Source organism: Lichtheimia ornata (assembly GCF_029851405.1).
Source record: "Lichtheimia ornata isolate CBS 291.66 chromosome Unknown scaffold00072, whole genome shotgun sequence".
Lineage (NCBI taxonomy): Eukaryota > Fungi > Mucoromycota > Mucoromycetes > Mucorales > Lichtheimiaceae > Lichtheimia > Lichtheimia ornata.
The window spans coordinates 13,439-39,276 of record NW_026695392.1 but is presented as its reverse complement, the minus strand read 5'-3'; the positions used below and the strand labels follow the sequence as shown (position 1 = coordinate 39,276).

Sequence of the window (25,838 nt, the reverse complement as noted above, 5' to 3'; positions counted from 1 at the left end):
AGGCGTGGAAATTGGCAAGACGTCAAACAGGAATTTTGATTTATAAAAGGTCCGCTTGGAGATTCATGCATAACAACGGTATACAAAGACAAGGTGGGGTGGGGGGGAATATATACGTATCATCAAAAGGCATCTGATTCAAACAATAACTCGCGTTCACTACGCACTTCACCAGCAGGTACTAAATCCCATTGTTGACTCAAATCTTCATTCAGCCTAACCTTGCGCCTTTTCAGTACAAGCCTTGCACCATCATCACCCGATCCACCACGCACATCAATCACCATATGAGGATCCTCTAAGACATGGTATCAATAATGATTATCATAGAGAGAGAGCGAGAGATGAATCATTACCAAGAACATAAATGTATCCTTCACGACTATAACCCCATCGCTGATTTTGAGCATCCACAACCAATTTCCTGTCGTATTGGATGATAGGCATGTTCTCGTCAAGATTGCCACCACGAACATCCAGCACCTTGTTCGAGTGCTTGTTAACAATGAATCCATCCTAATACCTCCCCCCCCCATAATGAGTACAATGGCACAAATACATCCTTTATCCTCCTAACGTTACCTGATAATACCAAAGTTGATTGTCTCGATCATCATTGTGTTTAGGTGTCCATATTAACACTTTGGCATCATTCTAATTCATCCGGCATAAATATCGCAAGTCGTTCCCGCGTGCACACGAGTCAATATCACCTTGAGCGAGGCGCCATCAACTGCATAACCCAATTAGCATCTTGCCTGTGGATGAGAGACAATGACCCACCGTCAATTACTTTGCCACTAAAACGCGATCGAAGATAAAAGAACCCTTCCGGAAATGGATAGTCGGCCATGGCGACAAGAACGAAACAAGACAAAGACGAAACCACATGACAACCCTTCCCATCTATTCCACCAACTACCCTTAGCAAGTCACACTACCTACTCGCACACACTCTCTTGGATGGAGGTTGCCTAGCAATTGAAACGAATAAGGATGACACTAGATGCCGCAAGATCTCTGCCACGTAAACAACACATACACATCTCGTTAGAAGATCAATCGGCCCCAAACACATTGATGTCAATAATAAAGATACTTCTTTTCCATTTGATAAAGTACTATTTCTCATAAGCCTATCACCCTCAAAGATGAATGGGTTACATAGCAACCGATTCACGCTTTGGATCGTAACAAGCATTTACTTTACCACGTGACATACTTTCAAAGGCCGCAAAATACTAATCGGTGGAGCACAGGCCATGCATGTTGCATGCATCTATAACTAAATAAGCTTAGCAGTGCCCATCACTGCCCTTCTTATGTAATGCCAACATTGTGAATCATTGCCTCGCAACCATGATCTTATAGATATTACTAACACCGCTTATCATTGCCTAGCAACTATCATCAGCCTATCATTATTATTGTTGCCAAGGAAGAAGCAGCTATTTACTACTACATAGAGCCTAGCAATGGATAGCAACCCAGTACAACGCTATGATCCCTAGTCATCCGTTGCGTGACATTGCATCTATGCTACGTGATGAAAGGCAATTCATCTTCAAGCTTTTCTTTGCCCATCTTAGTTCCTAGATGATGATGCTTGCTCGATAGTTTTAAAAAGATACCATGTGTTCTTGGATGAGCGAAAATGATAAAAGAAAACGTATAGCACTTTCTTGTCAAGTATGATCATGTGTATGGAGATGGTATCTTTGTTGTAGAAACACCTAACGAATGATAGGCATGGATATCGTACGTTTCATATTCTCTTGGCTTCCAATTATTCAGCAGCTAAGGATCTTTTAATGATGTTTTTCAAACATGGATAGAATAAGCACAATTCATTTAGTCCAACAAAATCTATGTAGAAGGTATCCAAGTTTATTCTCATGTAGTGATGGTGGTGTGTGAGGCAAGTCTATCCTAACTACAAATAGCGGCGCAGTAGTAGCAGTAGTAGTAGTAGTAGTAGCAGTAGCCCACTCACAGGGAGAGAGAGAGAGAGATGTGGAATTTCAAACGCCGCTATGGCCAAAGTGACGAGCGCGGCGCGCTAGGTAGCCCTCACTGTTCATAACCTTGGAGCCTTCTTCAATGGCAAATGCGATCGTGATGGCGCCCATGGTTCCTACTAGTCTCACCAGCGATAAACTTAATGTCTTGCTTCAGGTAGAATGCGATGGCACCCATCGACCGAAAGACCCAGGTGTTTAATCGGACAATTCCTTTTTGTTAGCGAGCCAAGAGTCTCCAATCTCAAGGAGCAACTGAGGAGAACAATGTTGAATATGCTCAGATCATGGGCTTGTTGAAGAACTTGCAGAATCAACAAAGGCAGGATCGAATGTCAGAAACCGCGCCTGTGGAACAAGGCCGATCTAGAAACGTAGATGCTACAGATGCAGGTGAGTGAACTGATCACCAAGTCCGCAAAGGAATACCTTACTGATAGTGCTCTCCAAAAGTGACCTTGAACCAGCAACAACTGGCAGCATTGCGTTATCAGATCCTGGCATACAAGTTGATATCAAAAAACATGCCATTACCTCATCACCTTCAGCAAGCTCTTTTCATGTCATCAGAAATGCAACGAGCTGATAGCAGCAGCAGTACATCGGATGGCGTGGTGCCACAACAACATGATGACATGTCGAGGAATGGAACAGGTGTCTCGTCTACTGATAGTGGACCCACAACGCCAGCTTCAGCTTCATCCATTACAGCAAAGGCTCTAGATCAACCCAACATGTCATCATCATCATCATCACCATCGCAACAACCGAACGCTTATGCATCACCTTACAACCTTGTCAAGAAACCAGTATCTTCAACTGCTCATGCTACACGACAACATCGTCTCGTTATTCCTAGTATCACATCGACAGGAATGGATCCTCATAGCATGATCACTGAACGTGAGCGTCGTATCAAAACGCATGTCCAATACCGTATCTCAGAGCTTGAAAAACTACCGAGTAACTTGATTATGAGTTCCCCTGACATCGGCAGCAGCAGCAGCAGCAGTAGCGATGATACAACAATGCAATCCAATAGCAAGTTGAAAGCTGTGATCGAACTCAAGGCTTTACGTTTACTTAATCGACAACGAAAGGTAACAAAGGGAATGAGGGATACATGAAATGGATAGTAGAACTCATGCCTATCATATCATATCAGCTTCGACAAGAGATTATTGGTGGTTTGGATAAATCGACCATGTTGGCAACTTCTGTGGATCGACTTGCTTATCGACGCATGAAGAAGCAATCATTGAGAGAAGCTCGCATGACAGAAAAATTGGAACGTCAGCAGCGTATTGAACGTGATCAACGTGAACGACAAAGCCGCCTTGAATCTTTGCAAAAAGTGTGCGATCATGGTCGCAACTTGTTGGCCACTCGACGTGCTTGGTTGGCAAAACAATCCAAGTTGGGCCGTGCCGTATTGCAATATCATCAGCATATCCAAAAGGAAGAAGAAAAGAAGCAAGAGCGTATCTCTCGTGAACGTATTCGTGCTCTCAAGAATGATGACGAAGAAGCCTACATGAAACTCATTGATGAAGCCAAGGATACTCGTCTCACCCAATTGTTGCGTCAAACGGGCGTCTTTTTGGAATCGCTTACCAAGTCAGTGGTGGAGCAACAGCATGAGATTGTCCAATTAGGCGAATACACACCCCTACCACAGGAAACAGTAGATGAGGATGACACCGTATGTTGTTATGGCTATGGATGAATAACGCATTATACTCACTTTGGCTATGTAGGAAGAGGGTGAGAGCAAGGTGGATTACTTCCAAGTGACTCATCGCATCAAGGAGGAAGTTTCTCAGCCAACGATTTTGAAGGGTGGTACCTTGAAGGAATATCAGGTTGGTTTTCTCCTCCATTGGGCCTCTATTCATAATTGACATCTAACCCAATCTTATAGCTCAAAGGCTTGCAATGGATGGTGTCTTTGTACAACAACAATTTGAATGGCATCTTGGCAGATGAAATGGGTCTCGGCAAGACAATTCAAACCATCAGCTTGATCACCTACATCATTGAAAAGAAAAAGCAAAATGGACCCTTCCTTATTGTTGTGCCTCTTTCGTAAGTGCACTTGGTTTGTTTTCCAGTTCATGAAAAGCACGTATTCCTAATGCCGTCTTAGAACATTGACCAACTGGGCCTTGGAATTCTCAAAGTGGGCTCCAGATGTCAAGACCGTTGTATACAAGGGACCCCCCAATGTTCGAAAGGCGTTGCAAGCGGATATCCGTTTCGGTGAATTCCAGGTGCTTCTTACGACCTTTGAGTACATCATCAAGGATCGCCCTATTCTTAGCAAGATCCGTTGGTTGCATTTGATTATTGATGAAGGTCACCGCATGAAGAACACCAACTCGAGACTTGTCCAAGTGCTTCGCCAATTTTATCATACTCGCTATAGACTCATTTTGACCGGTACACCGCTTCAGGTACATGTGATAATTGGACAAGAACAAACAGGGGGGCATTAACGTTTTGTGGCATATTAGAACAATCTTCCAGAATTGTGGGCTTTGCTCAACTTTATTTTGCCAAAGATTTTCAAGAGTGTCAAGAGCTTCGAGGAATGGTTCAATACTCCTTTCAATAATCAAGGCGTACAAGATCGTATTTCTCTGAATGAAGAAGAACAATTGCTGATTATCAAGCGTCTTCACAAGGTGTTGCGACCTTTCTTGCTACGTCGTCTCAAGAAGGATGTTGAATCCGAGTTACCAGATAAGGTGGAGCGTGTCATCAAGTGCAAGTTGTCAGCCCTCCAAACCAAGCTATATTCTCAAATGAAGAAGTCTGGCATCTTGTACACTGCATCCGGCGAAAAGGGGTATGTATATACATACACTTTATAGATATGATGGCCTCTTTGCTAATACGCGATTAATAGTAAAACGGGCATTAAGGGCTTGAACAACACCATCATGCAACTCCGCAAAATCTGCAACCATCCATTTGTGTTTGAAGAGGTGGAGAACGAGGTGAACCCGCATCAACAATCCGATGATTTGCTTTTCCGTGTCTCCGGCAAGTTTGAACTGTTGGATCGCATGCTACCTAAATTGAAGGCCACAGGCCACAGAGTAAGTAGCTTGAGCACAAAAAGGATGAGATCGACGTGCTAAAACTACTACTACTGTAGGTCTTGATTTTCTTCCAAATGACGCAAATTATGACCATCATGGAAGATTATCTTCATTATCGTGGGTTCCAATACCTGCGCTTGGATGGCTCAACTAAGGTTTGTGGACGAATGGGAAGTGTCATGTCATGCACATTATTCACACCATGATATAGGCTGATGATCGATCCGATTTGTTGCACAAGTTCAATGCACCCGATTCCCCCTATTTCGTCTTTTTGTTGAGTACTCGAGCTGGTGGTCTTGGTTTGAACCTGCAAGCAGCCGATACGGTCATCATCTTTGATTCGGACTGGTAAATTACCTATATTTGTGACCCAACATGATGCTTATATCTTTTCAAAGGAATCCACATCAGGATTTGCAGGCTCAGGATCGTGCCCATCGTATCGGTCAAACCAAGGAAGTGCGCATTTTCCGATTGATCTCTACCAATTCGATCGAAGAAAACATTCTTGCTCGAGCCAACTACAAGCTTGATATTGATGGCAAGGTTATCCAGGCTGGTAAATTCGACAATCGGAGTACAGAGGAGGACCGTGAAGCATTCCTGGTAATTGATCAAACGCCCTTTTGTAACTTTTTGGTTTGCTGACATGGCTCTCTTTATAGCGCTCTCTCTTGGAAGATAAAACGGATGAACAAGCTGAGGAAGATGATGAAGAAGTGGATGATGAAGAATTGAATGAAATCATCAAACGAGGCGATGAAGACTTGGTGGTTTTCAACAAGATGGATATGGAACGACGTCGTGAAGAAAATGAATTCCGTCGACGTGCACGTGCTCAAGGCGAGAAATGGGAACGTCTTATCCAAGAAGAAGAGTTGCCTGAAATTTATCAACACGATGAGGTGCCAGCCGACGATGAGAGTCCATCACTTGAAATGGGACGTGGGCAACGTTCACGTGATCGCGTGCGTTATGATGATGGATTGACAGAAGAACAATGGTTAAATGTAAGTTTTGGGCAACTCTTTTTCTCTCTTTTTAGTCGCATTTGCTAATGGTTCTATCTTTCAGGCTTTGGAAGATGATAACGTTGATTTGGACGACTTGATTGCAAAGAAAGAAGCCAGACGACGAAGGAGATTGGAGAAGCTTAAAGCAAAACAGGCTGGCCTGTTGGATACTGAATCAAACTCAAGCCCAAGACGTGGTCGTCGTCCCAATGCCCCTGATGTTTCATCATCCACCGAGAACAATACACCAAGAAAACGAGGTCGACCAAGACGTGTTGACACTGAGGTGAGTGTTATTTTATTGGCATGGTGATCAAGTGACTTATGCGAGTATGGGTATAGGCACAACAACAACAACCACGTTCATACAAGCGGATAAAGAAAGAACCAGAGCTCGATGGACCTGATACACTACCAGAAGACAAGCGAGCTGAAATAACACGCATATTCAACGAATGTATCAAGGTCGTCGAGGAAGCAACCGAAATAGATGAAGATGGGTAAGTGAAATAGTGGAAGAAGGAATCCAAGTGATTGACAAGTGTATATTAGTGATGAGCGATTGAGATGTGAACTCTTCATGGACCTTGTCAGCAAGAGAGAGTACCCAACGTATTATGATATGATCAAGAACCCGATGTCAATGAACATGATCAAACGAAGAGTGAATTCTCCTTATTACAAGACCGTTGAGCAATTCCGCGATGATTTCATTCTCATGTGTGACAATGCACGCACTTTTAACGAGGAAGGTTCCTTTGTTTATGAGGATGCCAACATTATGCAGGTAAAGTAACATGACATGGATTGTATTTTCATTGTTCATTGACTCATTTCTTTGTTTAGAAAATGTTCTTGGACAAATTGAAAGACTTGTATCCTCAAATCGATAGCCTATCATCATAGCGACTTGATCGATCCCTCTCTCACTCACTCTTTTCTCCCATTACGTCTCTTTTTCCCTCTCTCACCTTTCGACATACATCATGCATACAGAATTAAAGTGTTACTATTTAGCTTATATCCGCCGCGTCTTTATCCTCATCAACTCGTACATATAGAGAAAGGAATCACTGTCAATGTTTGAATGTATACCATGAGGGAGAACAAGTGTATCTTATATCTCAATAAGGTGGTGGTGGTGGTGGGGGACTATGGAAGAAGGAGGATAATATAAAAAGAGAGAGACTACTATATACATGTGAATGATGAAGAATATTCCAAAACGACAAAGTTGATATATAAACGCCTTCATCGTTGACTCCTACGGTACATTCCTTCATAAAAGGGCTTGAGACGACTTCTATCTATAGTTGCCACGTAATAGGTACCACCATTGTTCGTCCAGCTTACAGCTTCTGAAAAGTATTCGAATTCCTCCACTCGCAAGATGGATTCTGGCATGTGGAATGTCCGCTGATTGATCTTGTGACTCTTTGGGACAAACGATTTTAATGAAATGATCTTGGTACCTTCCTTGAGATCCAAAAAGAGTTGTGCCAAGGAGTGATTTGTTTGCCAGTCGAAAGCATAATTGTTCACCAGCAACACATCGGCTCGTTTCAGCGTTGCGTACAAGTCACTTGTGCCCACGTCCAGAAAATCACCATGACGAAAATGGATTTTGCCCGTTGGAAGTCGCCATGCCCTAAAATCACATGTCAATATCCAACAATAACAATAACAACAACAACCCATTTACTTACTTCATCCGTGCTGCATATTCTTTCAGTTGTCGCTTGGCACATTTGCATGGGAGATCCATAATCTCAATACCATAAGCCTCGCATCCTGTTTGTGCTGCCACTTGCAATACCACATTACCAATACCACAGCCCATATCCATGAATACACTGTGCGAATTGATCTTGGTCTTGGAGATGAATTCGTTGATAAGCACAGGATTGATCTCGCCATAGACATTGTTTGAGAATGCTATACCCAACCAAAAAGTGTAAGTTTTAAGCCAAATATGAAACAATACGAATCACACACACCCTTGCCCCTTTTACCTCCTCCCCTTAGCTGTGACGATCCCTCATTGTACCTTACCTTGATAATTATTAAGTGCCTCTGCCTGCCTTGCCACTGTACGACTATACACTTGGTACAGAATGTGGCATGTAAGATCATACCCAGGATGCTTGAGCGCCTTTGCATTCTTGCTGAGCTCCCCCTTCGCCTTGAGATCCGAAATCACCTTGTTGAAATCTTGCACAGCTTGCACAAATCCATCGCCGTTACGTCGATTCCGGTACTTGTTAAGGTTACGCAAAATCCCATGGCTCTCATCTCCCAACAGCTTTTGTTGCTCGGGCGTAAGATAGCAATCGTAGATGAAATAGACTGTGCGCACTAGATCCGTAATGGGATTGTACTCATCCTTATCCTCCTCTTCTTGATGCGATCCATTCTTAACAACGGGCCAAACCAATAAGAATCTAAAAATCATCGAGTGTGTCAATCAATAGACCGTTGCCATGACACACACTCTCTCTTCCCGAAAATTACCTTTCACTATCACCAGGATACTCCAAAGTTACGGTCAATTCCTTTTCTTGGCTGCCGTCGTTGTTGGCATTCTGCACAGTGAAATCTAGATTGGGAAGGGTTGCTCATTAGCACATGCTGTTTGTACCTGCCCCTTTGAACAATAAATACATACAGGGTCGATAGGTTGTTTCTGAAGCCTTTACAATACGTTCCGAGCTGACCATCATTTTCGACTTGTTGGGAGGTGTAGAAGCTGCTGTGGTAGTTGTTTCAGACTTGCTTCTTTTATCGGGAACATGCTCGGTGGAAAGACGTCGTTTGGTTGCTGGGGCTGCTGTCATGTTGATTCGGTTGCTATCTGATTCGGTTTTGAGAAGAGGTGATTTGTTTTCCAAAATGCTGTCTGTACGAGAAACGGTAGCAGTATTCATAAGGGGAGGAGGACAAGGGGAGGAGGAGAAGGTACAGGGCAAAAGAAAGAAAAAGAGAGAGAGTGAAAGGGCAAAAGTAGCAGTAGAAAAAAGAAGCGAATGACTAGCAACGGGTGTGTGTATGTGTGGACCCAATCAGCCCATCCTTTTATGGATACTCCGCAAGATGATTCGCCTCGTTTTCGCTCTCTCTCTCTCTCGCTCCCCCAACCCCCAAGGTAGTACAACGTACAAACTCAAACTGCACACAAATGTCAAATTGCCTTTTGTTCCAAGTCTAAAGCAACGGATAGATAGTATTTACAACAATGAAAAAGGGAGATGATCTAAACTAATGGCTACCGTAATATATGCCTTGTACATCGGTCACCTTCTTTCCACGCATCTTTGCAATATCTTGTGGCATCTTTTGGTTCGATAGCGCTTCAAAAGTAGCCTTGATAACATTCATGGGCGTTCGTGATCCACGCACCTTGCCACTCAAATCCTGGATACCAATGCATCGACAAATCTCGTGAATGTAGTGGTTGGCACGGCAACCAAATCCTATATAGAAAAAAGAGAATCATGAATAAATGTACTCTTCACTTATCCATATAACTATCTCTTACCTGGAGGTCGGCTTCTAAGTTCAAGACGAGTAGCATGGAACTTGTGCTCAATATCCATGGGGATCGTGCGATCATCATAACGATCAAAGTAACGGAGGTTCTTGATAGCCTTGTTGGTAGCCTTGAAGACAGCACGAGCCGCTTCCTCATCCTTGCCTTCACCATAGCCAGCCAAACCCTTGCCATTGCCTACAACCACGAGAGCATACATGGAGGGTTGCTTGCCCTTGCCGTTCATGTTGACAACACGCTTCACCACCAAGGCCTTTTTGAAAAGTCGCATTTGTTCGGCGGTTGACAAGGGCGTATCCACAAAGTCGTTGACAGCATTCAAGACCATTTCGGTGGGACGGTGTGAAGGGAACAGCTTGTCCTGATCAAGTGTCTTTGGCTTCGTCTCGGCAAAATCAAGAATAGAATCGACCTTGTTGAGTTGTGGAATGCTGTCCTCGTTCAATTCGGCATGGCGAAAACGTTTGTTGTTGTCAACAGCAGCGTAGAATCGAGTAGCACATGCTAAAATCCAACATTGCACCGTGAGACGCTATTATGACAACAAGAACAGCATGTTGATAATATACCTGCAGCAATGGGTTTCCGTGCAATGGACCTGCCGACCAATCGAGGCAATGACAACATGGTGCGAGAGAGAGAAAAGAGGTACAGCTTATTTTGGCTGGGCTTGCTGGTCCAAAATTTGGTCGACTCTCGTGACGTCGGTCACCAATAACAACAAGGAGCTCTCCACCCCACACACATCACATGCTCTATAGTGCAATCCACACCTAACCCATGGTTTAGCAGTAGCAACAACCCAATTTGAAATGGTTGCTTAGTATACGACTCGAGTTTCTTGGTTACGACCTACGTACGCTACTAGAAGGAATGGTCACGTGATATAAGATTAGCACTTGTACCCGAACACATGTTTGAAATAAATGTATGTGATGGATTAGCAGCTGCCTTTGATAAAAATACACCATGCCAATTTGTTGTCAATGCCAAACACCCATCTTTTGTGTGATCCATTGGGGATTTTCTGATGGGGGATGTGGGTATCATACATACAGAATGAGATGATGGATACAATAAATGCTGAAAGCAAGGATACCATGAGATGGGTTAAACAGTAATCGATGTCATTATTCATAATGGATAATGCTATACCTGCCCTAATCTAGTCATGTCAGCTGATTCATGCATGGACAACATCACATCCACTTTATCAATTCACATACCAATGAGGTGTATAAAAACCTGCTTTATGGAAGTTGTCGTCAATTCCATTCTTTAGCTGCCTTTAACAACTCATCATCGTTACAATGTCTGCTGAAAACCAAACTGTCGAACAAGCTACTGCTGAACTACCCATACAAGCGTTGCTTCAGCAGTTGAAGATACACCCACACGCGCCGTTTGGTGAACAAGGGGCTCCCAATAATAGAGGCGATCATATACAAGCTGCCAGGGATCAAATTGATAAAGCGCTTCAAACTATGGTTGCAGATACAAATCTTCCTCTTGGACCAAATCAAGCTCTTAAGATAACCTATGACGTGAGATTGCCTATGCGCGACAAACCTTTACTTCAGATGGAGATGACACCACGTAACACCAACCTTGATACCATAGCCAAAATGATGGATGTTGCTACCCGTTGCGTCCTCGATGCCTATGTGGACAACATCAATGCGAGTATTATTATTAACCCAGAATGACAACCGTATCATGGCTACGTAGTAGTGAATCTTTCATCTTGGTGATAGCATACATATATAAACGAAAAGAGTCAATTGGAAGAATGATAATGTAGCTGGACATTTACATGATACGAGGGAACCCTGTCAATGCTTGATTCCAATACAGTTTGATCACGTGGCACTGACTACTACGCATCTTTTAATGATCATTGATCGACGAATTATCTATCACGTGATATGATTCACAGGATGACAAGCTTTATTGTATGAAATGAAATGTTATCGTGCTATAATTGGAAAACTAAAGTAATTGGCAATTTGAGGAGGAGAGGAATGGTGGTGGTGATGATATGGTGTGGCAATGGGATTACTACTACTGCTACTACTATTGACCCCAGTCACGCTGGAATGGGTGGTTGTATTTTCGAGTATCGTGTGTGTATGTGCCGTCTCCGGCTTAAACAAACCTCCCCACTCACTATACAATCTCCCCACTCTCAATGAACGCCTTGAGACTCGCGAGACCTGTTGCGACATTTGTTCGTCGTCCTGCAGGTAACTTTTAAAGAGAGTAAACACACGAACATTGTATATTCAAGACCCATTCCAATGTAGCTGTTGGCACCACCACGCGCTTCATGGGTGCACCTATTGCCAGCCAAATGGCCCGATTCAGCAGCTCGCCCATTGCCAGACATGCTGCACCTGTCGAAGATAACAACAAGGCCACCAACTACAAGGCACCTGGTGTGCTCGATGTGGCTGCTCGTCACCTTTTGCTTACTGAACTTATGCGAGGCATGTGGGTCGTCTTGGAGCAGTTCTTCCGTCCTCCCTACACCATCTTTTATCCTTATGAAAAGGGTCCCTTGTCCCCTCGTTTCCGTGGTGAGCACGCTCTTCGTCGTTATCCTACTGGTAAAAAGATCACCTACATTCATCAGGAACAGAAACATGATGTTTATTCATTCATCTCTTTGTGAAACATAGGTGAGGAACGTTGCATTGCTTGTAAGCTTTGTGAAGCCATTTGCCCTGCTCAAGCTATCACCATTGAAGCCGAACCTCGTGAGGATGGTTCTCGTCGCACCACTCGTTACGATATCGACATGACCAAGTGCATGTAAGTATACACATGTGGACCTTTACGTATGATCTTTAATCAATTTTCTTTTTCGGCCCACTCTAGTTACTGTGGTTTCTGCCAGGAAGCTTGTCCAGGTAAGATGAAATGGGTAGTTGAGGGTAAATGATATGGGAGAGGCTCATCATGCTTTTTATTATAGTTGATGCTATTGTTGAGACTGCTAACTATGAGTACATTACCGAGACCCACGAGGAATTGCTTTATAACAAGGAAAAGTTGTTGGCAAACGGTGACAAGTGGGAGGTTGAAATTGCTAGGTAAGTTATTACGAGATTGACATAGCGTATATCGATCCTTATTCGTTTTATTATATAGAAACCTTCAATCTGAGCATCCCTACCGCTAGAATATAGATGTCATTTTATAGCAACTAATCAATATACGCAAAGATTCGATAGTTGTTTTGAAAGAATGTTGTTGGGAGATAGATAGGGTTATTGCTATGATTGGATAAAAGGATGGGTTTATCTCAATGGTCTCCAGGCATAGCAAGTGGGTTCTATTTCTGGACTATTCCGACATGGCAATACTACTACGCGCCTTCTCTCTCTTCTTTTTTTATTGCTCCCTCCTTTCCACTCTATATATACCTCGCCGTCGCTTTAGCAATGAATCTGCAGCGGATTGGTAATTTGGCCGCGGCGATCGTTGCATTGACAGCCTGTCTATGGCCCCTCTCAGTACATGCGGACGAACATAACCATGTGGTTGGTATCTACAGTCATGGGTCGCTTTGTTCTTGCTCTCCCCCTTCTTTTACTCAAACCGCCATTATGCATCGACGTAGTACGTCAAGGGCGAAGAAGTCGTGGCCTGGATGGACACTGTAGGACCACTCAACAATCGACAAGAAACATACCCGTATTATCAGCTTCCTTTCTGCCCAGGCACGAGCAGTGTTGAACACCACCACGAAACTTTGGGTGAAGCCTTACAAGGCATGGATCTTATCAACTCTGGTATTCCTATTCGATATTTAGGTAAATGGCTTGCCTATATGGTAATGAGGGTATGGAAAGCTAATACACACGCACACACACACGATAACAGAACCAGTCAAGCATGGCCTCATTTGCCGCAAGACTTTCAAAGATTATGATGTTCCTTCAATGCTTTATGCAATCCACAAAGATTATTGGTATACAATGTTTATTGGTAAGGAAGAAGAAGATACCATCATGAAGAGTCAAATTGGTATGCTAACCTCTTTTATTGCCATAGATGATCTACCAGTAAGAGGTCCAGTGGGCATGGTGACTGACGATGCAGGAACCGATGATGAGGACCATGTTGGGCATGATCCACGTTGGAGTCACACCTACTTGTACACTCACAAGAACTTTGCAATTGAATACAATGACGACAGGGTATGTAGGATATGGGCAAAGAAGGAGAAGAGGTAGTGACCCATTGTTAATGTAAACCCCTCCCTAGATTATTCATGTCAAATTGGAATATGGCAACCCTGTTGAATTACCTACCAGCCCACAGTCAATGGATATCGAGTTTACTTATTCAGTCGAATGGACACCTACCGATGTTACTTTTGATAACCGCTTCCAACGTCTTTTGGAGACCGATTTCTTTGAACATAAGGTATAGCCAAAAGAGATGGGAAAATGGATCCAAGTTTTAAGACGTTATGATTAGGTGCATTGGTTATCCATCTTTAGCTCATTCATGATGGTGCTATTCTTGACGGGCCTAGTATCTGTTATTTTATTACGCACAATCAAACGAGACTATGCACGCTATGACCGTGAGGAAGGATTGGATGATTTCGTAAGTGTATCCAAGGGAGGGAGGAAATGAGATGAAGCTCATTATGATGGATATCAGGATCGGGATCTTGGTGATGATTATGGATGGAAACAAGTACATGGTGATGTTTTCAGACAACCTCCTCGGCTCATGTTCATGTCGGCGTTGATGGGTACTGGATGCCAGTTGGTGATCTTGTCAGGTGTTGTGATCCTTTATACCATCATGGGCGACTTGTACGCAGAACGTGCTACCATTTTGACGGCCACCATTTTCCTTTACGCATTGACATCAGGAGTTGCTGGTTACACGAGTGCACGTTATTATGCTCGTTATGGTGGTAAGTGAAAGAGAGCTGCTAAGAAATGACGGCAACTAACATTTATAATTAAGGCAAGGATTGGGTGCGTAATGTCTTGCTTACGGCTGCCATTTGGCCAGGAGCTGTGTTCCTTATCGGTGGTTACATCAACAGCGTCGCCATTTACTACTCAAGTTCGCGTGCCATTGCATTTTCCATTATTGTAAGTGTGTGCTTTGAAAAGATTCATGAAGCAAGTTCGGCTAATTTTAGTCAATGTAGTTGGCCATGGCAGCAATTTGGATCTTCTTGTGCTTCCCATTGACACTGCTTGGTGCTATCATTGGTCGCAACTGGGGTAGCAAGGCTGATTTCCCATGCCGGGTCAATCCTATTCCACGCCCCATCCCTGACAAGGTGTGGTATGCTGAACCTATGGTTATCATTGCTATGGGTGGTGTTCTCCCATTTGGATCCATTTTTATCGAAATGTACTTTATCTTCACCTCGTTTTGGACGTACAAGATTTACTATGTCTATGGTTTCATGTTGCTGGTTTTCATTATCCTGCTCATTGTCAGTGCATGCGTGGCCATTGTAAGCACCTATTTCCTTCTCAACTCGGAGGATCATCGATGGTAAGTAATCAACGGGTCTTACGTATAAGCAATTCTAATCATTTTTCTTTATCAGGCACTGGCTCAGCTTCATGACATGTGCATCGACTTCTCTTTATGTATATCTTTATTCTGTATATTACTTTTTCGCCAAGACAAAGTAAGTTGACATGGACAAGCAATTGGGTGTGATCTCCTAATTACTTTTCTTTAGGATGACTGGCATGTTTCAGACGAGCTTTTACTTTGGTTATACGGCGCTGATAGCATTGGGCATGTTCTGTATGCTAGGTAAGTTGACAAGGACATGTATGTATTCTCTTTCTCGATACTCATCTAAACCAAAATTTAGGCTTCGTGGGACATTCTGCAGCAACGCTTTTTGTACGCAGGATATATCAAAATGTCAAGATTGATTAAAACGTTGTACTTTTTTCTTTGTTGGAAAAGTGATTGCTCACAAGATATATATTTATTCCTGTACATTGCACATTAAATGTTTAACATATTCTACGCGAGACATATCTTTTCCTGGAGCAAAGTAGTGTTTTGGCAAGGATTGCAGCAATTCATTGAGTCGTTCCTCTTGTTTGAGCTTGATAGCAGTGGGGGAATCATCTGAAATATCATCCTCGTCGTTATTGTAATCCTTGCAAGCAAGTCGCACATAACGTCGCAAAAGCCTGTCACTGAGCTCTTGTCTATGTTGCTTCATACGACGATTATCTCGAAGTGTCTTGAGAACGTTTTCTTCTTTGCGTGCATGGTATTCCCATAAAGGATCTACATTGTCGTTGACTTGACCGATGGCGTTGGCTTGTGTGCGTGTCATGGTGGTAGTGTTGTACTTTTGTGATTCAAGTCCTGATCGAAACTGGGATTGTTTGAGAGGAGCATGGAGTCGACTAGCACAATGGGATGCAACTTGAACGAATGTTGACGTGCCAATGTTTGTGTTGGTGTGGCACAGTGATGTGCTTCGTTGTTGTTGACGAGACGACAATAAAGGTGGGAACATGGCGTCCATATCCAAATCAGGAATTGGATCATTGTTGTGGTGGTGGAATGTTTCGGCAAATGCCAAGACGAGCGGTTCGTTGTTCGACGTCTTTGTCATGTTGATGGTAAAATGAATTGGTATGAGTAGATAATGAATAATTGATGACTTCAAATGGGCTGCCCTATTTATATGTAATTACCGCAGTTGTTGCTACCGCAGCATGAAGGGGTAGATTGGACGTGCTGCGGTGTCAAATGTCTAAAATGAGATCATTGGCCGAGTTGGGTACATGTCATTCTGCTGCGGCAATAATGATAGTAAACGCCGCAGTCAAAAATCGATTGAATAAGATTTTGTTATTACAATAGACACACATGACAGCAAGGGGTAATAATAGATAGAGGGTTATAACAAGCAAGAGATGAGAGGGGTAACTTTGTGAGGAGGTGGTATAAAACTACAACATCAAATTGTATCGTTGGGACAACGACCTTTGAGGTTCTTGAGGAAGATTGTTCCAAACTTGCTGCCATTGTTCTTTGGGAAGCATGCTCTTGTATCCTTCCAGGATCTTTTTCCATACGACATTAGTCAGCTTAATAATCATAAAACGTTCGCACACACACATGTATACATACCTCTCGGAATGATTGCTCCAAATGCTGGGATGGTCTCTGCCAACCGCCAATTACTCGCAACAAGAAAAAGAATTGCTACATGTCTTGAATCAGTGTACGTTCTTCAAACGTGATACGAGTGACACCTTACTTCAGCTGCCAAAATTTGTGGGTACATTTTGACCATTTTGCATAAGCCTTGGAAGGCCGTATCCTTTTCCGTATCTTCACGCAATGCCAATGATGTATGTAACCAAGGATCAAGAAATTGAGCCAAATAGGGTGCTATCATTTCCGGGCAACCGTAACCAAGACGACCAAGAGTGATGCTAATGTTTTCTCGTAATGCTTCAGGGATCTCTGGATGAATAAACAGTGGCAAAAGCTTATGGAGGATAGGTTCCACAAAGGGTTGCATGTCGGCAGGGTCCCATCTTAACGCAATTTCGCCAATAGCCCATACTGCATTAATCGATGCAGCTGAAAATTCGGCATCAGCACTGATTTGATTGATGAGCTCTGGCAAAATGGGAGGAAGAAAGGCTCGAAGCTTGTCAAAGCACGCCATGGCCAAATCACCAATCAATGCATTTGTTGCTTGCAGCACTTCGGACACTGGATCCTACATAAACAATGCGCATGTATGTGCGTGTGAGGCACATTGTTCTTTTTTTAGTTGATTGGACATGTACTTACATGTACGCATACGGCTAGTAAGGATAGTAATGGGGGATTCGAGTTGGCAATCAAAGGCTCCACCAAATGGCCAAGACCTTGAACAAGGCCTGATAGCAAGCCAAGAGCCACCACAATACAATCGACATCAGGTGGATCATATTCATCAGGATTTTGATCAGATAAAAAGACTTGTTGAAGGGTGGTGGCTACAAGCTTGACACACCGGGTAAACACGGGCTCAGCGTAGGGCGCAAAATCAGTTCCGAGTGCCGTGGTAACGGAAGAAAGACACTACCATCCCGTCACACCTCTCGTTCGTTAGCAAACTGGTTTTGCCTCATTATGTACATTGTTACTAGGCTCACCTCAAGCAAAGGAAAAAGTGCAGCATCATGATCAGAAAGCCTATTCCACTTTTCAATCAAGGGTGGCAACATGATAAAGAGGCATTTGGGTTCCTTGAGAGCTGCTCCAACGGATTCTGCCAATGTTCCGAGAGCGTCGTACAGAATCAACAAGTTCTTGTGTTGATACGTGTGGAAGGCTGTTGTGAGATTGACAAGGATGGGCTCCAGATAAGGCACCAACTCCATAGAGGCTTCTTCTTCGAGAGTGGAAAGAGCTGAACATGCTGCTTCTTGAACACGCTTATTACGATCGAGGATGCGCCGTAACAAATTGAATAGCAAAGGTTCAAAGAATGAACGCCGTCCTTCTGGTGTTGCAGCTTGCTCCACAAACCACACTGAAAACCTGCCGAGCGCCCAACACGTGATGGATCGGACCAGAGGCTATTACATTTCGACAAGTAAACATTTGCTCCTTTTTCTTTGGCAATCGCCGTGAACCAATCACTTGGCAACTCTTTGTCTTTTGTCTTTTTTCCCCTTTCTCATTTTTTCCCTTTCATTCGCTTTCTCTTTCTTTCTCTCTCACCATCCTTCCTTTTACTTCTTCTTCTTCTCTCTCTCTCTTTTTCCCTCGTTGCATTCAATTACCTTTGGATCCTCCAAACATTGGATAAGATAAGGAATCATTTCAGGTAAATGGGGTGCCAAATGTTGCATACCACCTGTTGTTAGGATGTTAACAAAGACAACTTGTAGAGTGATTTGATATGAGCATCCATACCTTCAGCTACAGCGCCTAACGCCAAAATGCCACCTTCACGTTCTTTCCAATCATCACTTGTCAAGCGGCCATTGAGATGTGGAAGCAGTGCCGATACCACGGGTGGACCATAGGTGGTGGATAGCATGTCAAGAGAAGCAGCGCTGCATTTGCGTAAAGTCCATTCGGAATAGAATTCATCATCCTCCAAGTCTCCATCATCTTGGTCCTCATCATGGTGATCGATGGCGTTTTCATCTGCACTGTCAGTTGCACTATTGCTGTCATCTTGTGCCATGTGAGGAGGAGGTGGTGGTACAGTGGATGGGTCGATAAGCTGCTGATTGGCTGGAGTGGTAGCATCAACGTCGTCATCTTCCATCATTAACAAATCGGCTTCGGAATACACCATCCGACTCAAGAGTGCAGCAACCACGTTATCCATATGAGGCAACAGTTGTCCACGCAACCGTACAAGGTTACAATACTCCATCCAAAAGTCACAGGCCTCCAATGCAATGGTCTCATTATCATCGCGCGTACAATACACCATGTATTCAATCACACTTGATATGCACGATTGTAATCGCTCAGGACATGATTCCAGCATGCTGACAAGAGCGTGGCAAATCTGTTGGCGTGTATCATCATTGGTGTTTTTGGTGGTAGCCAAGGCAAAAAGTGCTGAAAGGTATTCATCCATATGACGTACAAGAGCTGGTGCTGGTGGCGTGGTGACGATGAATTGGTTGGTGGCAGTCATTGCTAGTACCCTCAATTTTGGATCGTTGGCATGGCGAACGAAATGGATAACTCTTGGGATCATTTGATCAAGCATGTCATGCGTTCCCATTTCTTGTGGTGCATCTTCACATATCTTGGCAAGTGTATCCAATCCCATCTACAACAACAACCATTGGCTAAGTATACTATGTTCAAGAACAACAACAAGGTTGAATACTTACCTCGATTGCGATTGGATTATCAGTAGTATTGGTAAGGACCTCCAACAAGTGGTTGAAAATGTCGTTGCAATTATGTGGATGAGCTCTTGTGACAATGGCAGTGATGACAGAGGCAACAGTCCTTCGTACGCTGATATCAGGATCTGGGTTGTGAAGCGTTTCCATGCAACATGCTTTGACATGATCAAGAACAGGCAGCGGAATATCATTGAATACCGAGCGGATATTGTTCTTGAGCGTAAGCCCCGCGATGGCCCGTGTGTACGCTTCCTGTTGTGGCATACGAGTAAGGATGTGTGCAAGGTACGAGTTGTATTCTGGAATTCGGTTAAACGATGCCAGGCGCTTTATATCAAAGTAGTACATTTAGTGTGTGTGTGAAAGAGAACAATACATGTATCATTATACTACAACCCACCTGCTGCAGCATGAGCTGATCTCGATTGTCGGAACGAAATGCATCCCGCAGTAGAATGAGTAGATCGTGTAAGCTCTGGTCTTGGGGCTGCCAGCTAGAGACGGCTGGTGTCATGATGGAATTGCAATGTACAATGGAGGAGGCAGAGTGAATGTGAATGTGAATGTGAGAGTGTGTGTAAAATAAAAGAGAGAGGAAGAGAGAAAAAGGGAGGAAAAGAGAGAGAGCGAGAGAACGAGAGAAAGAAAAGAAAGGGTGAATATTAGCTTAGCTGGGGAAGACGTGTGTGTGAGTGGGTGGTAATAGTAATAGCAAGCTGTAAGCAATAGCAGTGATAATGATGGTATGCTGCAACGCACATACAACAATCAAAAAAAGTGGCCCCGTGACAACGGCGGGATGAGCAAACCGGCATGGCTCGTCCGCAGCTTTGCCCTGCCATCACACAACCAGCATGAGAAAGAAAAAAAAAGACAAAGGGGGGAACAAAGGGCCTGGATCGTGCTACAACAACCCACATTTTACTATAACTACTACTTGAGTACACCAAGTTCAAGTTTATAGTCATACTCAAAAATGCTGCTGCTGCATTCTTTTCCCATATGACCACACACAGCAGCTGCTCATCAAGATCGGCAGTGCACGAGACATGTGGCCCATCGTCTTTGGAACACTGAGCACAAGGCCAATTATTTCAGAGAGAGCTGTCATCGTCAAAGAGAGTGTACTTAGTACAAATGGATACACAAATCCCATTACACAACAACGGGGCCCCTTCCTTTTTCCTATTCTCCCTTATGCTTTATCACAACCTCCCGCCAATAGGATTTGTTGTTGTTGTTGCTACTGCTTTGCTGCTGCTGCTAATACTACTACTACTACTGGTAGTGCTGCTGCTGCTGCTGTTGCCAAGGAGACATCCAACAAAACAACAAGCCCGCCTCTATTTTCTGCACGTCATTTACAGCTGCAGCTCTCCTTTTGCCCCCCATCTCACTTTTCTCCGTAAGTGTATGTATCTATGATGAGGGGGTGTTCCCAGAATGGTTGCACATGCACATATACACAACAAAGGAAGGAGCACGTCCATGTGGGCAAAGTAGTAATCTTACAATGCAGCAGCATCGTCATGATATCGCCGTGCCTTGTTGCGTCAACATTCTTGGCTCTCTCTCTTTTATGTAACATGCATCCAGCCTGATGTATACAATGACACAGACACTTGCAAGGTCGATCTGGTGGAGTAGAACAACAAAATTGTCGTTTTTACTGTTTCTGTATATCCCGATGCTAGTGCCCAGATCCTGTGTACCCACATGTTATCCACGGTGCCACTTGTATCGCGTGAACACTCTCACCTTCGTCCTTCCCATGATATGTCAACACGTCAACTATAACCATTAGATTACATCAAAGGGTGTGAATGGTATCCATCACACAAGAATCTACTCACAGGGTTGGAAAATGGGTACGTACACAACAACCAGCAAGATGGGTATCCTAAGCATAGTGCAACATTGAACTTTAATCACTCCGCATAAACGATGCACAGCGCACGAGCGCACGACCATCATGGTGCTTGGCGACACAATCCAAAACTACGTACATGGTCTAGTGTCATTATTCCTCAAGCTAATGCATACGCTCCTTATCAATGCTATCTCCATAGTTGTTGCAAAACACAATCTTCCTTTCATTCTTGACATCATGCTATGCAGTGATTTCAGCATTAGGCCCATCCACAGCCAATCAAAATCGCTGCCGTAACCACTTAAAATTGATGCTGATGCAAGAGTAAAGATGAAATGTCTTACCGTTTTGAAGAGGTTGTAGATGTTTCGCATTCATATAGTTGCTAGAATATACTTCAAGAAAAGAGCCTATGCCAAAGGCCATTAAATGATTTTGTTGAATACCAAATGAAGCGAAAAGAATAGCGTCAGAAGCCACCACTAGTATACAAGGTCAGTGTCAAGAATCATGCAATCATTCATGCCTCGCCCTTAAAAGTCATCATCAACCAATCCTCACAATAATGAGCTCTCAACTCGCAATGTTCAAGCGACCATCCTTCTTCGCTCACCATTTTCTCCTCATAACATTGGAATCCTTGGCGTCGTTCACGTGACACCCACTCGTCAAAAACATTACCATCAACCTTGCTGCTTCTGTCATCCGATGTTGCCGAGTTCTCACGGAAGAATACATTCTTAATAATATTGCTTAGATCGATCTACCATAGTGCCATCTTAAAAAGCATCAAATGGACACCATCATGCATTCGCTACCCAATAGGATTGACCCTTCAAATCCTTCTCTCGGCTTTGTTACACAAACACAACCGTCTGCGTGTTTGGCTCTATCAGGGTCTAGCATACAAATAAGAAATAAATGCTGGATCAACAATAATACCAGTAGTACACGATGATGATGTATATTAACGATGCTTTTATTCCTCAATAACCTATACTTTTACTGCAACCATATTCCTCATAGCCATACAAGAACAACACGTTATGACTTTTGGGGCAAGTGGTGTTGTGTGGAAGCTCCCGACTCAAGCCGCGAAAATCAAAGTCTGGCGCCTTAGCCATTATGAGGTGTGGGGTCCATGGAGACCCCGCTCAATTTGAAGTTCCGTTGCGTCGCGACGAGAGACAAATTACTGCGGATCACCCTGGCAACCTCCACCTTTTCCCTCTCAACTCAATCGATCGACTCGCATGGCGTGCGTGCTTTTCTCACTATCACGATGTTTTGGCCAAAGTAAGTTGTTTCTATTTTTTCGTTGCGTTGCTTGTAATGCTCACCGTGCCTTGTTTGCAGCGACTTGGGGGACCTAATGGTGTGCATTGGAAACTCTTTGCCGCCCCTCACCAGCCCGGTTTCCACACAAGGCTTCCATGAATCCCAGCAGATCTTGATACGGAGGTAGCAAGGATGTTGGCCATTCCTCGTAAACTGGCTGCCCACTACGTGTCGGCGTGTTGTATGGGCGTTTGGCCGAGGACGAAATGCAGACCGGTAGCAGTGTCCAGGGTGCATTAATAAAAGACCGCTATCCAAAGATACCAACAAGTGGCTCTTGTTTGGGTAATGCCAAAGGATTCATTGGAAGGAAACTAGGAGGGAAGATAAGTATTCTTTCACCTATTTGCTCTCGCTCACCAAAAACATGCTACACTTTTCTCTATCTCAAAGACACAAGCATGGTTTCTTCCAAACGAGGTTTTGGCGCGTCAAGTCCCGGCACCTTAAAGTGGCATGTACAAGCGGCCTCGTCGACCTGGAATTGGTGCCTACAGGTAGAGGTTGGGGATGGTTGAGTAGCGACCTTCTCGTTGGTCATCCCTGTGAGTACTTTAGCCTTGGCTTCAGGAAACCAACAGCTACTTGTTTATTCTAGTATTGTAATCAATAAACCATGTTCTTGGATTAAACATCTATTCTTGTCTTTGCATGTTTGATACAACGCACTACAATATCAAGTAGCATTTGATTGATCTTGTATGTAATTGAAAATGATAACCCATGAGCCAAGTGATGTTGTTATGGTGTGCTCATCTTATCTATCAATGTTGTCGTGGTATGTGTATCGATGTCATCATTACCAAGTTTCATTCCATGCATTGTTGTGTATGTAACCAAGTCTCTACTTTTATCTTGCAACTAAGACACAATGTTGTTGAAATCATGTAGTGGAACAGCAGCCCACATCAATCATTAAGTTGCTGTAGTAGCCTTTGCGAGATGCATCATCATTGCGCTTGATCCAGATGAAAAATAGAGTGCTTATCCTTACTACAAGACCGATCACAGAGCCACCTTTATTATCTCATCGTCTAACTTATAATCCACAAACAACAATAAGAAGGGAATAAGCTACATAGATAACAGCAAGTATCCGAAGAATGATGCTTCTTGCTACCTTGTCATGGTTGTCTTCATCCATCATAGTCGCCGTAGTCATGACTGCCATCCGAGGCACACATACGTCTCAAACAATTGGCCTTGATGGCATTATGATGCATCCATAATTGCAAAATAGCTGCTGCATGCATTGACTCAAGATCCCAATATCACTCATGGCTCAGATATGTATAAGACCTCTCCTCAATACCAATCCAATCCATCACATCCTCTGCCGTAGCCATGTGATATGATCCAACGTTACTGCTGACAGTGCGACAATCACCATGATTTTCATTTGCACCCAACCATCCACCATTACCATTCCAGACCCAATACGTTGTTTGAAACAACCCCCCAAGGATTGCTGCTGACATGCTTCCTTTTGCATGTGGCCCTTGCTCTCTCTCCTTGTGGGTGATTTTCCATCGCAGCTCAACCAGCAGAAGATTGCTTGTATTGCGGCATAGTTGGTGGCTGAAGTGCTGTCATCCAAACTAGACATGACGCATGGGCCAACAAACCGGTCAATACATTCATTGCTCCCATCTCATACATCAAAGAAAGGCAGTATCCATATCCATATCCATATCCATTGACGTCGTATGTATTGAAGCAAGTTGCTACATGTAAATAAAGCTGTTGTATATAATGGCTATCCGCTGTTGACGTGAAAAAGGTTGCAAAGGCAGGTTGCTGCATGTAGCTTGAGCCATTGGAGTAAAGAACCTTGCTAATAGCAACTGCTGCAATGAATGCTGTTACGTTTGATTGTGGTCGAGGATTGTACAAGAGCAGGTGGAGTGTCAAGGAACGCGGGTGTTGTAATGGGGTGCACACGCCATGGACCTGCCATTCAGTCAAAGACAATCGGATCAAGAGAGTTGTAGGATTGACATGATGGGTTGAAGCGGCACCATCGTTTGCAGGTGGTAGTTGTATACTTGAATGGGGCAACAGTTGAGAATGGGAGGAAGAGAAGATAACGTGGGAGTGGAAGAGCTGGAAATTAAAATGAGTTGAGCTGATGATAAATGATACTTCTTTGTTTGAGCGTTTTTCAGTCAAATCTCCTCGGATCAAGAAAGTTTAATGATGGAGATGATGGGCTGGAGCAGGACTATCGATTACATGCATTGGGTTGGGCATCAAAGGTGGTTGGGAGGGATGGGCTATTAGCCGGCATTTTAGAAACTATTCCTAAACAGTGTACAAGTATCATGCATCCCCTGTGCTGACTGACTCAAGTTACACAAACACGTCCCTCTGCATCTTTGGCTATAGTCATACTACTTGACAATGAACAAAGACCTCTTTTCGTATAGCATCACGCTTACAGCATATATAAAATATAAAGGTGCCTGTATCTCTAAACTTTACAATCAAACGTGGGGTCTTTAATTGGACAAAGTTGCTCGGCGCTATCAACTTAACGGAATCGCTGATCAACACGGAAAGCATCGGATCAAAGTACGTGCTCCACAGTTCGATTTCTGATATGGACCTCAAGTCATTGAAAGGTGAGGTTGGTAGCTTTTGGATCCTTAAAAGACAAGAGTCAGAAAAATTAGCTATATCACCATAATGCAAGTACCACACTTACAAATTATTGATGCCCATGATAATACGCTTTCGCCGTAGGTCATACTGCGATACATATTGGTCAAGGCTATAATGACGCGTTCACGGTTGGGGGTTGCCAAATCGTTCATGTATGTGATGTGTACATATATTGATCTTCATATGCGTAAATATCCTCTCGGCAATGGTGCTGTGCTGATTCTTGCAAATGATAAGGATGTGTGTCAATGCTACCAGTTCTTGAACGTATGACTCTAATGGCAGCGTTGTATATTGATCCACCATTTCATTGCATTGACTGCTTGCTGATATCAGCCGTTCTCATGATTGAAAAGGCCGGCTGCAGCTGCCGCTGGCAACA

At 43.6% G+C, this 25,838-nt stretch overlaps 9 protein-coding genes across 9 annotated transcripts; 4 read left to right on the top strand and 5 right to left on the bottom strand.

Annotated features, from left to right (window-relative positions):
* Positions 1 to 122: 122 nt before the first annotated feature.
* O0I10_010550 (uncharacterized protein) lies at positions 123 to 853 on the bottom strand (the record flags this gene model as incomplete). The annotated part of the gene is made up of 5 exons (XM_058490529.1): positions 123 to 298; positions 357 to 516; positions 583 to 654; positions 714 to 733; positions 784 to 853. The coding sequence occupies 5 exons, from the start codon at positions 851 to 853 to the stop codon at positions 123 to 125; spliced, it is 498 nt and encodes a 165-aa protein (XP_058338665.1).
* Positions 854 to 2,100: 1,247 nt separating this feature from the next.
* On the top strand, positions 2,101 to 7,044 carry O0I10_010549 (uncharacterized protein; the record flags this gene model as incomplete). The annotated part of the gene is made up of 17 exons (XM_058490528.1): positions 2,101 to 2,175; positions 2,243 to 2,411; positions 2,472 to 3,118; positions 3,184 to 3,720; positions 3,776 to 3,880; positions 3,940 to 4,103; positions 4,165 to 4,471; positions 4,532 to 4,866; positions 4,927 to 5,119; positions 5,179 to 5,277; positions 5,334 to 5,473; positions 5,524 to 5,731; positions 5,791 to 6,135; positions 6,200 to 6,424; positions 6,481 to 6,638; positions 6,691 to 6,925; positions 6,985 to 7,044. The coding sequence occupies 17 exons, from the start codon at positions 2,101 to 2,103 to the stop codon at positions 7,042 to 7,044; spliced, it is 4,002 nt and encodes a 1,333-aa protein (XP_058338664.1).
* Positions 7,045 to 7,389: 345 nt separating this feature from the next.
* Positions 7,390 to 9,062, bottom strand: O0I10_010548 (uncharacterized protein; the record flags this gene model as incomplete). Its single annotated transcript, XM_058490527.1, has 5 exons — positions 7,390 to 7,786; positions 7,845 to 8,073; positions 8,191 to 8,579; positions 8,650 to 8,734; positions 8,804 to 9,062. 5 exons carry the CDS (start codon positions 9,060 to 9,062, stop codon positions 7,390 to 7,392), a joined length of 1,359 nt encoding a protein of 452 aa, XP_058338663.1.
* Positions 9,063 to 9,393: 331 nt separating this feature from the next.
* Positions 9,394 to 10,312, bottom strand: O0I10_010547 (uncharacterized protein; the record flags this gene model as incomplete). The annotated part of the gene is made up of 3 exons (XM_058490526.1): positions 9,394 to 9,608; positions 9,674 to 10,189; positions 10,255 to 10,312. 3 exons carry the CDS (start codon positions 10,310 to 10,312, stop codon positions 9,394 to 9,396), a joined length of 789 nt encoding a protein of 262 aa, XP_058338662.1.
* A 683-nt stretch (positions 10,313 to 10,995) lies between these two features.
* On the top strand, positions 10,996 to 11,391 carry O0I10_010546 (uncharacterized protein; the record flags this gene model as incomplete). Its single annotated transcript, XM_058490525.1, has 1 exon — positions 10,996 to 11,391. The coding sequence occupies one exon, from the start codon at positions 10,996 to 10,998 to the stop codon at positions 11,389 to 11,391; it is 396 nt and encodes a 131-aa protein (XP_058338661.1).
* Positions 11,392 to 11,873: 482 nt separating this feature from the next.
* O0I10_010545 (NADH dehydrogenase [ubiquinone] iron-sulfur protein 8, mitochondrial) lies at positions 11,874 to 12,866 on the top strand (the record flags this gene model as incomplete). The annotated part of the gene is made up of 6 exons (XM_058490524.1): positions 11,874 to 11,928; positions 11,989 to 12,291; positions 12,364 to 12,496; positions 12,563 to 12,594; positions 12,660 to 12,777; positions 12,836 to 12,866. The coding sequence occupies 6 exons, from the start codon at positions 11,874 to 11,876 to the stop codon at positions 12,864 to 12,866; spliced, it is 672 nt and encodes a 223-aa protein (XP_058338660.1).
* Positions 12,867 to 13,128: 262 nt separating this feature from the next.
* O0I10_010544 (uncharacterized protein) lies at positions 13,129 to 15,619 on the top strand (the record flags this gene model as incomplete). The annotated part of the gene is made up of 12 exons (XM_058490523.1): positions 13,129 to 13,227; positions 13,308 to 13,500; positions 13,571 to 13,675; positions 13,742 to 13,887; positions 13,955 to 14,116; positions 14,171 to 14,302; positions 14,360 to 14,621; positions 14,675 to 14,805; positions 14,865 to 15,220; positions 15,276 to 15,359; positions 15,414 to 15,490; positions 15,552 to 15,619. The coding sequence occupies 12 exons, from the start codon at positions 13,129 to 13,131 to the stop codon at positions 15,617 to 15,619; spliced, it is 1,815 nt and encodes a 604-aa protein (XP_058338659.1).
* A 52-nt stretch (positions 15,620 to 15,671) lies between these two features.
* On the bottom strand, positions 15,672 to 16,316 carry O0I10_010543 (uncharacterized protein; the record flags this gene model as incomplete). The annotated part of the gene is made up of 1 exon (XM_058490522.1): positions 15,672 to 16,316. One exon carries the CDS (start codon positions 16,314 to 16,316, stop codon positions 15,672 to 15,674), a length of 645 nt encoding a protein of 214 aa, XP_058338658.1.
* Positions 16,317 to 16,656: 340 nt separating this feature from the next.
* O0I10_010542 (uncharacterized protein) lies at positions 16,657 to 20,101 on the bottom strand (the record flags this gene model as incomplete). Its single annotated transcript, XM_058490521.1, has 9 exons — positions 16,657 to 16,770; positions 16,838 to 16,912; positions 16,968 to 17,438; positions 17,513 to 17,785; positions 17,860 to 18,285; positions 18,493 to 18,566; positions 18,626 to 19,505; positions 19,570 to 19,914; positions 19,988 to 20,101. 9 exons carry the CDS (start codon positions 20,099 to 20,101, stop codon positions 16,657 to 16,659), a joined length of 2,772 nt encoding a protein of 923 aa, XP_058338657.1.
* Positions 20,102 to 25,838: the final 5,737 nt, after the last annotated feature.